Source organism: Melanerpes formicivorus, unplaced genomic scaffold (genome assembly GCF_026170545.1).
Source record: "Melanerpes formicivorus ecotype bairdi unplaced genomic scaffold, bMelFor1.0.p_v2 SCAF_27, whole genome shotgun sequence".
Lineage (NCBI taxonomy): Eukaryota > Metazoa > Chordata > Aves > Piciformes > Picidae > Melanerpes > Melanerpes formicivorus.
In genome coordinates, this window is record NW_027142379.1 from 8415855 (window position 1) to 8428009 (window position 12155).

The window sequence follows — 12155 nt, forward strand, 5'->3', positions numbered from 1 at the left end:
GATGCGGCCGCCGAGGAGCAGGTGCAGGCGCTCGGCACAAGCCAATCAAAGCGCGGCAGGCGCGGCCCTGCCCAATCCCCGCGCGAGCCGCGATCCCAGCGAACCGCTGCGTGTGTGGGCGGGACGGCGGGTAGACAGCCGCGCCAATCCAGGGCGCCCTCCGTCCCACGGCCGCCAATGGCAGCGCGGCCCGCGGATGCTGGCCTCCGTACACGTGGTGCCCCAGCCAATCGCGGGCAGCCTCGGCGACGCCATTGGGCAGGTGGCTCTGGTCAGGTTATAGTGTTGCCTTCACCATCTGCCTCTGCCTTACCGTGAGAGAAGCTTGCAGGTTAGGTTTAGACGCAGCTGGGTGTGTGCCCCAGCATGGTTGCTTTAGGTAAACTTTGCCATCTTGTCCCCAGCCAGTGGGACTTGGGTCGGTGTGTGGTGGTAGCGTTGTGCCCCATACACCTGTTGTTGGCAACCAGGCCAGAAAAGGACTTTTGCTCCATTGCTGACCGTTGCAATTTAGCTCAAATGAATCAAACCCCATCATTAGAACCAGAGCTTCAGCCTGGTGCTCCACTCTGTACCCAGGGCCAGCATGAAGTGGAACAGTTCCTGCATCAACCCCTGGCTGCCTCACAGGGGTCTGCAGAACATGGCAGGTCCAGAGTCACCACCCAAGGGCTGTGTCACTGCACTATCAACCATCCCTTTCAACTGCAGGCAGATTTCACTGCCCAAGAAATACTTTCATTGCCTATGAAATGGTGAGGGGTGGTGAAAAAGGAAGCATCAAAAATGTTCACAGCAGTAGGAAAAAATGGAACATGTTTCTCACAAGCCTAAGGCCTCTTTCAGCCACTGCTCAGCCACAGGAATCTGTTTTACCTTATTTATTTATAGCACCACAATAATGTGAATTACCAGAATATTATCAAGTCTTTAAAAACAGCCTTCTGCATTGTTTTAATAGGAGAAAACAAACTTCATCTTACTCTACATAACAATACTCTTGCACTCAGAACACAATTCTGCATGGGTTCAACCCACTTCATGCAAATCTGTGCTAAAGAGGCCAGTGAGTTTTCTTTCTGCCTGCTGTTAGGATGTGCAGAGCACGTGCAGGAGAATGAGGACATGTGCTCAAGTGCTAGGGAAGTGCTCCCAAGAGCTCTGCACACTAACAGGCAGATGTCCAAAAAGTTTCAGATGAAACTACTGTGGTTCACCTTTGATTTTCAGATTTATATTGAGATTTTCATGCCTTGTGACCAGGATTTAAGTATCATAGTATCAGTCAGGGTTGGAAGGGACCACAAGGATCATCTAGTTCCAACCCCCCTGCCATGGGCAGGGACACCCCACACTAGAGCAGGCTGCCCAGAGCCTCATCCAGCCTGGGCTTAAACACCTCCAGGGATGGAGCCTCAACCACCTCCCTGGACAACCCATTCCAGTGCGTCACCACTCTCATGGGGAAGAACTTCCTCCTCACATCCAGCCTGAATCTCCCCACCTCCAGCTTCATTCCATTCCCCCTAGTCCTATCATTACCTCAGATCCTGAGAAATCCCTCCCCAGCCTTCCTGTAGGCCCCCTTCAGATACTGGAAGGCCACAATAAGGTCACCTCGGAGCCTTCTTTTCTCCAGACTGAACAGCCCCAACTCCTTCAGTCTGTCCTCATAGGAGAACAGCTCCAGCCCTCTGATCATCCCTGTGGCCCTTCTCTGGACACCTTCCAGCACCTCCACATCCCTCTTGTAATAGGGGCTCCAGAACTGGAGGCAGTACTCCAGGTGGGGTCTCAGCAGAGCTGAGCAGAGGGGGAGAATCACCTCCCTCGACCTGCTGGCCACACTTCTCTTGATGCAGCCCAGGATCTGATTGGCTTTGCGGGCTGCAAGTGCACACTGAGAGCTCCTGTTGAGCTTCTCCTCCTCCAGCACCCCCAAGTCTCTCTCCTCAGGCCTGCTTTCCAGCCAGTCACACCAATTATCAAATTAGAAGATGCAAAAGTTTATTTAAATAGATTTGGGGTTGGGTTTTTTTTGTTCTACAAAAATAGAATCACACACAATATCCTTATTATTTCCTGCAGTTGATTCAATGCACAATTCACTGGTAGGCTTTACAATCCTCTCAACAATACCTGTTGAAGTTTCAAGCTATTAAAAAATGGTAACTTAGAGGCACTTCTCACTTTAAAATAATATAAACCATAACTTATGCTACATGGAGGCTGAAACACACTTCTGTGAAGTCTGAGACCTGTTTTCATATTGTAAAGTTGTTCCTGTCTCTCTGGACTGCTCCAAATACTTGTGATGAATATTGACAACCTCTCCTTTGGTTCTGCTTTCCCTCCCCAGCTGCCCAGTGGTCTCAGTGGTGTTGAAAACAGTGTCCTTAATATTTTTACAAGCATCCAGATTATTAGTTCTGGTGAAACTTAACATCCTCCTATGCTTTAGTCCCTGAGACAGTCTGTAATGCTTGCTTATAGCAGCCTGTATGTTGAATGTTGCCAAGCTAAGGTGACATATGACACCTTCCTCCAGAACACTCTATAGACATTACTAACATAATCAACTTCTTTATGGATTTACTAGTCCTCATAGACATATTTCATAGTGATCTCAACTCTTTCCTAATACACAGTATTAAGAATTAAATGGCTTTGTCCTTTTTACCCAGCCAGTTCTTTTGTTGCTGTTAGCTTAGTTTTCAAGCAACCTGTACAAAAATGCAGGTCCAAAATTGTTTGGGTTTGGGGTTTGTTTTTTTTTCAGTTTTCAGATGTCTTGATAAGTACCTGGAAGAAAAACAAAACCCACATAGATTATTTTCTACACTCTGCAGAAGCATTGCCTCAGACATTAGCTTTTCCCTCCTCCTAACCATGCCTGCCATTTAGGGCTGTAGTAATTATCTTCAGTGCTGATTATTATCTTCTGCTGATTGTTTTCCCCTCACACATTCAGACACTTGGGAGAAACTTGAAGAATGGAAAAGAATTAATCTGAAAATGTTTGCATATTATAATCAATATCCAAGATGGTGGCTCATGTAAGCTAGAAAAGCCCCACCCTGTCTCCTTTGGTTGGCTGGTTTGTCGTGAACCAAAATCTAGAGGGTGTGTTTATAGCACTGCAGAATGGCAGGGGGTTGGAAGGCACCTCTAAAGATGGGAGAGGGATAGAGGAAGAGGGAGAGGGATAGAGGGAGAGGGACAGAGGGATAGAGGGACAGAGGGATAGAGGGACAGAGGGATAGAGGGACAGAGGGAGGGGGGCAGAGGGAGGGGGCAGAAGAAGAAGAGGGAGGAGGGCAGAAGAAGAAGAGGGAGGAGGGCAGAAGAAGAAGAGGGAGAGGGGCAGAAGAAGAAGAGGGAGAGGGGCAGAAGAAGAAGAGGGAGAGGGGCAGAAGAAGAAGAGGGAGAGGGGCAGAAGAAGAAGAGGGAGAGGGGCAGAAGAAGAAGAGGGAGGGGGCAGAAGAAGAAGAGGGAGGGGGCAGAAGAAGAAGAGGGAGGGGGCAGAAGAAGAAGAGGGAGGGGGGCAGAAGAAGAGGGAGGAGAGGGGCAGAAGAAGAGGGAGGAGAGGGGCAGAAGAAGAGGGAGGAGAGGGGCAGAAGAAGAGGGAGGAGAGGGGCAGAAGAAGAGGGAGGAGAGGGGCAGAAGAAGAAGAAGGAGAGGGGCAGAAGAAGAGGGAGGGGGGCAGAAGAAGAGGGAGGGGGGCAGAAGAAGAGGGAGGGGGGCAGAAGAAGAGGGAGGGGGGCAGAAGAAGAGGGAGGGGGGCAGAAGAAGAGGGAGGGGGACAGAAGAAGAGGGAGGGGGACAGAAGAAGAGGGAGGGGGACAGAAGAAGAGGGAGGGGGAGAGAAAAGGGATAGAATAAACCAAGTTAGAAGAGACCTTTGAGATCATTGAGTCCAACCTAGCATCCAACACCATCTAATCAACTAAACCATGGCAACAAGCACCCCAGCCAGTCTCTTCCTAAACACCTCCAGGGATGGTGACTCCACCACCTCATGTAGTTGGACTAGATGATCTTTTGAGGTCCCTTCCACCCCCTAACATTCTATGGATCATCTAGTCCAACCCCCCTGCCAGAGCAGCACTGCAGAATCAGCCCACTGGAGCATTTCTATGAAGCAGATCTAACTTCTCCCCTGAATAATTCATGCAATTCTCCACTTGTGTGAGTTTTGCCCCACAAAATGCCATTCAGAATACAAAAATTCATTATTATCAATACTATGTGGAAGACAGAACTCAAACTCCTTTAATAAAGCTGTAATTAAAATGCTTTAATTGCCATGCTTACCTCACTGAGTATTGCCCATACAGGAGAATCAGAATGGATCGATAAGCGAACAGCCTCTATTTTCCCTATGGACTGATTGACTCTGCCTGATGCAATTCCATTTGCAAAAGCTCCTAAACAAAAAACAATAAAACAACCACATTAGAATGAAACACACTTCCAGGTGAGCTTATGCAGAAGCTTTAAATTATAAATTAACTCCAGGGATACAACATCAGAGAGAAGCTCAAACGGTAACAACCCAGCTGCCAGGTGACCAAGATGACCAATGGCATCCTGGCCTGCATCAGAAATAGTGTGGCCAGCAGGAGCAGGGAAGTCATTGTGCCCCTGTACTCAGCACTGGTTGGGCCACACCTTGAGTACTGTGTCCAGTTCTGGGCCCCTCAGTTTAAGAAGGACATCGAAACACTTGAATGTGTCCAGAGAAGGGCAACGAGGCTGGGGAGAGGCCTTGAACACACCCTGTGAGGAGAGGCTGAGGGAGCTGGGATTGTTTAGCCTGGAGAAGAGGAGGCTCAGGGGAGACCTTATTGCTGTCTACAACTACCTGAAGGGTGGTTGTAGCCAGGAGGGGGTTGGTCTCTTCTCCCAGGCAACCAGTACCAAAACAAGAGGACACAGTCTCAAGCTGCACCAGGGGAAGTTTAGGCTGGAGGTGAGGAGAAAGTTCTTCACTGAGAGAGCTGTTAGCCATTGGAATGTGCTGCTGAGGGAGGTGGTGGAGTCACCATCCCTGGAGGTGTTCAAGAGGAGACTGGACGTGGCACTCGGTGCCATGGTGTAGTAGTCACAAGGTCCTGGGTGCCAGGTTGGACTTGATGATCTTTGAGGTCTTTTCCAACCTTATTGATTCTATGATTCTGTAAAGCTGTAAACCAGAAGATGGATTCACTCCTTCAGTTACAGCAGCTCAGAGCAAGAGAAAAATACAACAATATAAAGAACTATAGCTGCAAATGTTTACAAATACATTGAAATATCACAGAATCAGAGATTGTTAGGGGTTGGAAGGGACCTCAAAAGATCATCTGGTCCAACCCCCCTGCCAGAGCAGGATCACCTGGAGCAGATCATAAAAGGAACACATCCAGGCAGGTGGCTATATGGCATGCATGGTGCATGTTAAACCTAAAAGTGCCTTTCTGAGGAGTATGATTGTTTTTTCAAGCATGGATCAGGAATCATGGATCGGTTTTGACACATTTCTTCACTATTTCAATGCTTTTTCACTTCACCTCATTACACAGGCATGAAATCACTGTAGGCAAACCAACCCCCACACTCCAGGTATGATGCTCCTTTCCCATCAACACATGCAACTCTTGAGTTGGCAGCATTGTGACTGGGATCTCTAATCAGAACAAAACAGCCACGAGGAGGTGGGAGAGAGGTGCACATCAAAGCAAACAAGCAGCATAGGTGAGGTCAAAGTGGTTCATGGGAAGACAACAGCAACTGTAATAGAAGAGACAGAAGAAAGTAGCAAGCAAAGCACATCTTCCATAGTCTGTTTTTGCTCACTCAGTGGTGTTTTAGTTCAGATGGTAGCAAAACTAAGGTCTGGGCAGGCATGTGGAGAACCTGCAGTTCATTCAAAAGAAGTCACATACCACCCTGAGGAAAGGAGAGAGGGAAGCAGGGGCAGAAAGGAGAGATGGAAGCAGGGGCAAAAAGGAGGAAGGTGCATTGCCTCGTGATTCATCTTCATTTCAGGCTGGAGCACAAGTTAATGCTGTCAGAATCATGAGAATCATGAGAATCATGTCTTCGGCTAAGGCTGCAAAACCCAAAGCAGACTCAGTCATCCCACTGAGAGCCTTCAGAGACTGCAATTGGTTTTCCTTCTAATGAAGTGCCTAAGGCTTCTTCATCATTGAAAACAAACCAGGACAGTTGGTTAAACATCACACACACATAGGCAGTGGCACGAGGGGTTTATTTCATCTTGGGACGTTGCATTTGCAACAGAGCCATTGAAATTCTCACAAGCAGAAACATTTTATCCAGCAGAACAAAATTGCTGGGTTTGAGATGTCAGGAAATTTACCTATTTTTAAATACCCATCCTTGGTTGCCGGGGAGCCAAATTTACTTCCATTCTCAACCAGCTCTTTTCTTAGCACTTCCTGTGAAAAGAGAAAAGAGTGAAATAAAAGTCTCCAGAAATCTCTTCTGAGGTGTGACATTTCATGCTGGACATGATTCTTCAAAATGAACCAGCACTGTGTATTTCAGCTGGAAATGAGAGACTTACATCAGCAGGCAGCACTTCCACGGTAGTGTTAAACAGCTTATCACCGGGGTGCTCCATATTTCCACTTCTGAAGAGGTACCTGATGATAAAGGCGGGTTGCTTCCAGTTACTTTATATTTTGGGGAGGTGACACTCTTCCCAGTTTTAAAGAAAAGTTTCAAATACCTCTTCCATACTTAGTTGTGGGGGACAGACAACAGAAATAGGTCTTGAAACCTTTCAGTGTGTGATCAAACCATGTGTCATGGGTTACACCCATCCCGGAAGCAGCAGAGGGGAGGGATTGTGAGAGCATTGCCCTCCCTGCAGGAGGTTTTCCCCCTGGGAAACTAAGTCTGTTCCACTCCCCCTCCCTGCCCAGCAAGGAGGAGGACACTGCAGCCATTAGGTCTCTTGGGCCCTGCCTTTGCTTGGATGAGGACTGCTGGTGGCTCCCTGCTTCTCTGCCACGTGGTCAGGCCTGCTCCTTCTCCCTGCTACCTCCACACCTCTTCAAAGAGACTGGTTTTGTATTCTTTTCTCCCATCCATCCTTGTTCCTTACCCTTGTGAACCCTACCTGCTATTGTTACATATATATATATTGTTTAAAGAAAATTCTTTACCTCTCTACTTCCAAGCCAACTAAAATTATTTCTTGGTGGATTTGCTCCTTACTTTTTCCTCTCTATTGGGAAAGTGGAGGGGGGAACAGGGGAGGGATTCTCACCCTTGCCCCCACCTGAGCTCTTAAGTCCCAGTTAAGGCTCAAACCATCACACCATACTAGAGGCTTTCTATTTTAAGCAGAAACAAGCATTAAAACCATCTTTGGAATCATGAATGCAAATGCTCCCCCTTTTCAGTGCTCAGGGTCCACATAAATTAACTTTCCAGGTTTAAATGGCCAAGGAAGATTTGAACCCTGCTGTCTTCCTGTCATCATAAAGCAGTGCAAGGGCATTGAAAAATCTTTCTACTAGACCATATGCTACATGCCAAATGAACCTGCCTTTTGATCAGCTCAGCACTGGTTAGGCCACACCTTGAGTCCTGTGTCCAGTTCTGGGCCCCTCAGTTTAAGGAGGACATTGAGACACTTGAATGTGTCCAGAGAAGGGCAACAAGGCTGGGGAGAGGCCTCGAGCACAGCCCTGTGAGGAGAGGCTGAGGGAGCTGGGATTGCTTAGCCTGGAGAAGAGGAGGCTCAGGGGAGACCTTATTGCTGTCTACAACTACCTGAAGGGTGGTTGTGGCCAGGAGGGGGTTGGTCTCTTCTATCAGGCAATCAGCACCAGAACAAGAGGACACAGTCTCAAGCTGAATCAGGGGAAGTTTAGGCTCAAGGTGAGGAGAAAGTTCTTCACAGAGAGAGTCATGAGCCATTGAAATGTGCTGCCCAGGGAGGTGGTGGAGTCACTGTCCCTGAAGGTGTTCAAGAGGGGACTGGACATGGCACTTGGTGCCATGGTTTAGTCATGAGGACTGTGGTGACAGGTTGGACTTGATGATCTTTGAGGTCTCTTCCAACCCTGGTGATCTTGTGTGTGATTCTGTGTGTGTAATTCAAGTGCTTCTAAATAATCTCCTTTACTGTCCAAGTAAGAATCCAAGCAAGAACACCAATGAGACTTTAAAAACATAAATAGATCTCTGTTTGGTTTCAAATTTTGGACATCAGACTTGGGTTTTTAACTAAAGCAAATAAGAGCTGAGAAAACATACAGCATCAACCTCCCTCCTCTGGCATCAAATAGAATCACAGAGATCACAGAATGTTAGGGGTTGGAAGGGACCTCTGGAGATCATCCAAGTCCACCCTCCCTGCCAAGGCAGGGTCACCTAGAGAAGGTCACACAGGAATGCAGCCAGGTGGGTTTTGAATGACTCCAGAGATGGAGACTCTACAACCTCTCTGGGCAGCCTGCTCCAGTGCTCCATCACCCTTAAATTAAAGAAGTTCCTCCTCATGGAGGACCTAAGAAGACCTCCACATACTACATTTTCACAGGTTAGCAGCGGCATGGGGCTGGGACCAGCATGAGGTATACTGGCTTCATTCAGTACAGCTTCCCAGTAACAGGAAAATGCTTTCCAAAAGTGATCCAAGCTTCCCAAAGCACAAAGCAGTTAATTAAGTGTTGATCACAGAGCACCATTTAGTGCAGCTCACTAGAGGGAGATACAGCCTTGCTCTCTTAGATTATTTTAACAAATGAGCAATCTGCAATCTTTGCACAAATGGAAGTCCCTTCAACTGCAACCACTTTGGGGAGGAAGCATAAGAACAGTGAAGCAGTTTTCTGTCTGAATATCATTACAGAGACATGGTAATGATGGTAGTTTGTGTCAGAGAGACTTTCCTGCCACTGTATTTCTTGCTAGGTTAGTTTGGACTCAGATCTGTTCTCCTGTCTGACACAGAAGAAACTTGGCTGAGCCAGGCAGGAGTCTGTCTTTCGGTGCCAACCTCAATTTGCATTGTCCTTAGAGTAAGACCTCCTGAAACAAAACCACTGCTCTATTTTATGCTGCAAGTGTCTTTTCCTTTCAAAGATGCCAGAGCAGGATCACCTAGAGCAGGCCACACAGGAACACATCCAGGCAGGTTTTGAAAGGCTCCAGAGAAGGAGACTCCACAGCCTCTCTGGGCAGCCTGTTCCAGTGCTCTGTCACCCCCACCATAAAGTGTCTCCTCATGTTGGGATGGAACCTCTTGTCCTCCAGCTTGTACCCCTTGTTCCTTGTCCTATCACTGGGTACTCTATTTTATGCTGCAGGTGTCTCTTCCTTTCAAAGATGCCCAAGCTGAATGATGTGAAAAGAGAGAAGAGAGTTTTATTTTTTCAAGATGAGAAAAAAAAACCAAGTTAGAAGTGTTCCAGCTCTTATTATAGGCAATGGAGATATAGTCAACATAGTCAACCAAATTTAGCAACTGATTCAGGTGACCAGAGAGAGATGAATAGCTGTCTAGCTGCCACTGACTCTATCAAGTAGACCTCTGTCATCTGTAGGAGGAGCTTACACACCTACCCTCTGTAGACATCTCTGCTGTAAACACCTACATACAAGCCTGTGAATCTTCAACTGAATCTCACCTTCATTAATCATGCTTCACTATTTCCCCACAGTAGTGATATTTCTCTTTGCTTTGACCTACACTGGGAAGTGCCTGGTCTAGGACACAATCTTTGACCTAACATCATGGGTGTCAAGATTGAAGGTGTCAGTCTCTTTTTGGTGGTGCCCAGTGATAGGACAAGGAACAAGGGGTACAAGCTGGAGCACAGGAGGTTCCATCCCAACATGAGGAGACACTTTACGGTGGGGGTGACAGAGCACTGGAACAGGCTGCCCAGAGAGGCTGTAGAGTCTCCTTCTCTGGAGCCTTTCAAAACCTGCCTGGATGTGTTCCTGTGTGGCCTGCTCTAGGTGATCCTGCTCTGGCATCTTTGAAAGGAAGAGACACTTGCAGCATAAAATAGAGCAGTGGTTTTGTTTCAGGAGGTCTTACTCTATGGACAATGCAAATTGAGGTTGGCATTGAAAGACAGACTCCTGCCTGGTTCAGCCAAGTTTCTTCTGTGTCAGACAAGAGAACAGATCTGAGTTCAAACTAACCTAGCAAGAAATACAGTTGCAGGAAAGTCTCTCTGACACAAACTACCATCATTACCATGTCTCTGTAATGATAGGCAGTCCTTTCCAGCCCCTGACATTCCGTGATTCTTTTGACACCTACAGAAATAAAGCTTTCACTGATGAAATTCATTAGTTAAAAGCAAATTCCCTAGAGACTTATCACAAGAGAACATAAAGTATTTAACTGAAGAATTAGATGGGGGAAAAAAATACTCTTAAGCAGCTCACTAATTAGCAAGGGGAAAAAATGTATTTCAGGAGAGGATTCCAAGGAGGAGAGCGGAGAGGGTAGAAAAGGGAGAGGGTAGAAAAGGGAGAGGGTAGAAAAGGGAGAGGGTAGAAAAGGGAGAGGGTAGGATAGGGAAGGATAGGATAGGATAGGATAGGATAGGATAGGATAGGATAGGATAGGATAGGATAGGATAGGATAGGATAGGATAGGATAGGATAGGTTGGAAGAGACCTTCGAGATCACCGAGTCCAACCTATCATCCAACACCACCTAATCAACTAAACCATGGCACCAAGCACCCTACCAAGTCTCCTCCTAAACACCTCCAATTCATGGACTTCTTTTTTTTCACTTCCAAGGCTATGGTTTCTGTGAACAGTTGAGCAGTGGTGCTTTTGAACAGACTCAGTCACTTCCAGAGTGGATCTGTGTAGGTTTCTATATTCCATAGCATGCAATACTCACTTTTCAACTTTAACTGGATTTACAAAGGTGAAGCGGATGTAGTCGCCTGCCACTGGAGCTGAAGCCCAAAGACAGTCTTTTCCTCTATAAACTTTCTCCAAGGTGTATTGCTGGTATATTTTCAGGCTCGTATCCACTACTGCAGGTGGGTTATTATGTGCTTTATGTAGCACATTTACCCCAAAATCTTTGTCCTGTTGGATATAAAGAGAAGTAATTTCACTTATACAGTGGGAGGGGAAAGTGCTCCAATATCTTGAATTGCCTCAGGAAGAATAGAGAAGAGGAGAGATAGGAGAGGAGAGATAGGAGAGGAGAGATAGGAGAGGAGAGATAGGAGAGGAGAGATAGGAGAGGAGAGATAGGAGAGGAGAGATAGGAGAGGAGAGATAGGAGAGGAGAGATAGGAGAGGAGAGATAGGAGAGGAGAGATAGGAGAGGAGAGATAGGAGAGGAGAGATAGGAGAGGAGAGATAGGAGAGGAGAGATAGGAGAGGAGAGATAGGAGAGGAGAGATAGGAGAGGAGAGATAGGAGAGGAGAGATAGGAGAGGAGAGATAGGAGAGGAGAGATAGGAGAGGAGAGATAGGAGATACCAGGTTGGAAGAGACCTTCGAGATCATCGAGTCCAACCTATCACCCAACACTAATCAACTAAACCATGGCACCAAGCACCCCAGCCAGTCTCTTCCTAAACACCTCCAGTGATGGTGACTCCACCACCTCCCTGGGCAGCCCATTCCCAAGGCCACTCACTCTTTCTGTGAAGAACTTCTTCCTAACATCCAGCCTAAACACTAGTCTGTCAAAACATAGGCAATCTATTTCTAATAGAGTAATCATTTCCGTGTCATCACTAAGACTCAGAGTTCCAGTTAGCAGACAGAGCTGTACTGATTTGAGGTCTTTTCCAGCCTAAACAATGTTGTGATCATTTCTCAGTTGTTTAGATCTAAAACTAAACTTCTCCATGGTAGGCTCTTTCACAGCTGTCCACTATGTCTTGGGCCAGAACATCTGATACTGGTCTCTGCTAAGGCTACACAGGCCTCCAGTCTGATGCAACACAGCAACTCAAATCATCTCCTGACAGTCTCAATGGCATCATCAGGATGCTCCTGAAGTCTGGTGTCTCATTGCTCTTGTCCTCATCACATAAGTGGTAGATCCAATTTGCCCTTCAAACTCCCCCTAAAGATCTATGGCCATCATGATAGCCATGCCCTTGTCCTACCACGATGTCTTCTTCTTAATAGTCCTATGT

The 12155-nt window shown here is 47.0% G+C and overlaps 1 protein-coding gene across 6 annotated transcripts in view; it reads right to left on the reverse strand.

Moving 5' to 3' along the window:
• Window positions 1-2709: 2709 nt before the first annotated feature.
• The window catches only part of MGAT4D (MGAT4 family member D), a 63356-nt gene continuing 53910 nt past the window's right edge, over window positions 2710-12155 (reverse strand). For all 6 annotated transcript variants that reach the window (XM_068154031.1, XM_068154033.1, XM_068154030.1 and 3 more), the window contains 5 exons: window positions 10892-11085; window positions 6572-6650; window positions 6365-6443; window positions 4315-4427; window positions 2710-2802 (listed from right to left, as the gene is read on the reverse strand). In XM_068154031.1, the coding sequence (XP_068010132.1) occupies window positions 2776-2802; window positions 4315-4427; window positions 6365-6443; window positions 6572-6650; window positions 10892-11085 (492 nt within the window). In that variant the 3' untranslated portion in view covers window positions 2710-2775. The remainder of the gene's footprint in view (window positions 2803-4314; window positions 4428-6364; window positions 6444-6571; window positions 6651-10891; window positions 11086-12155) is intronic.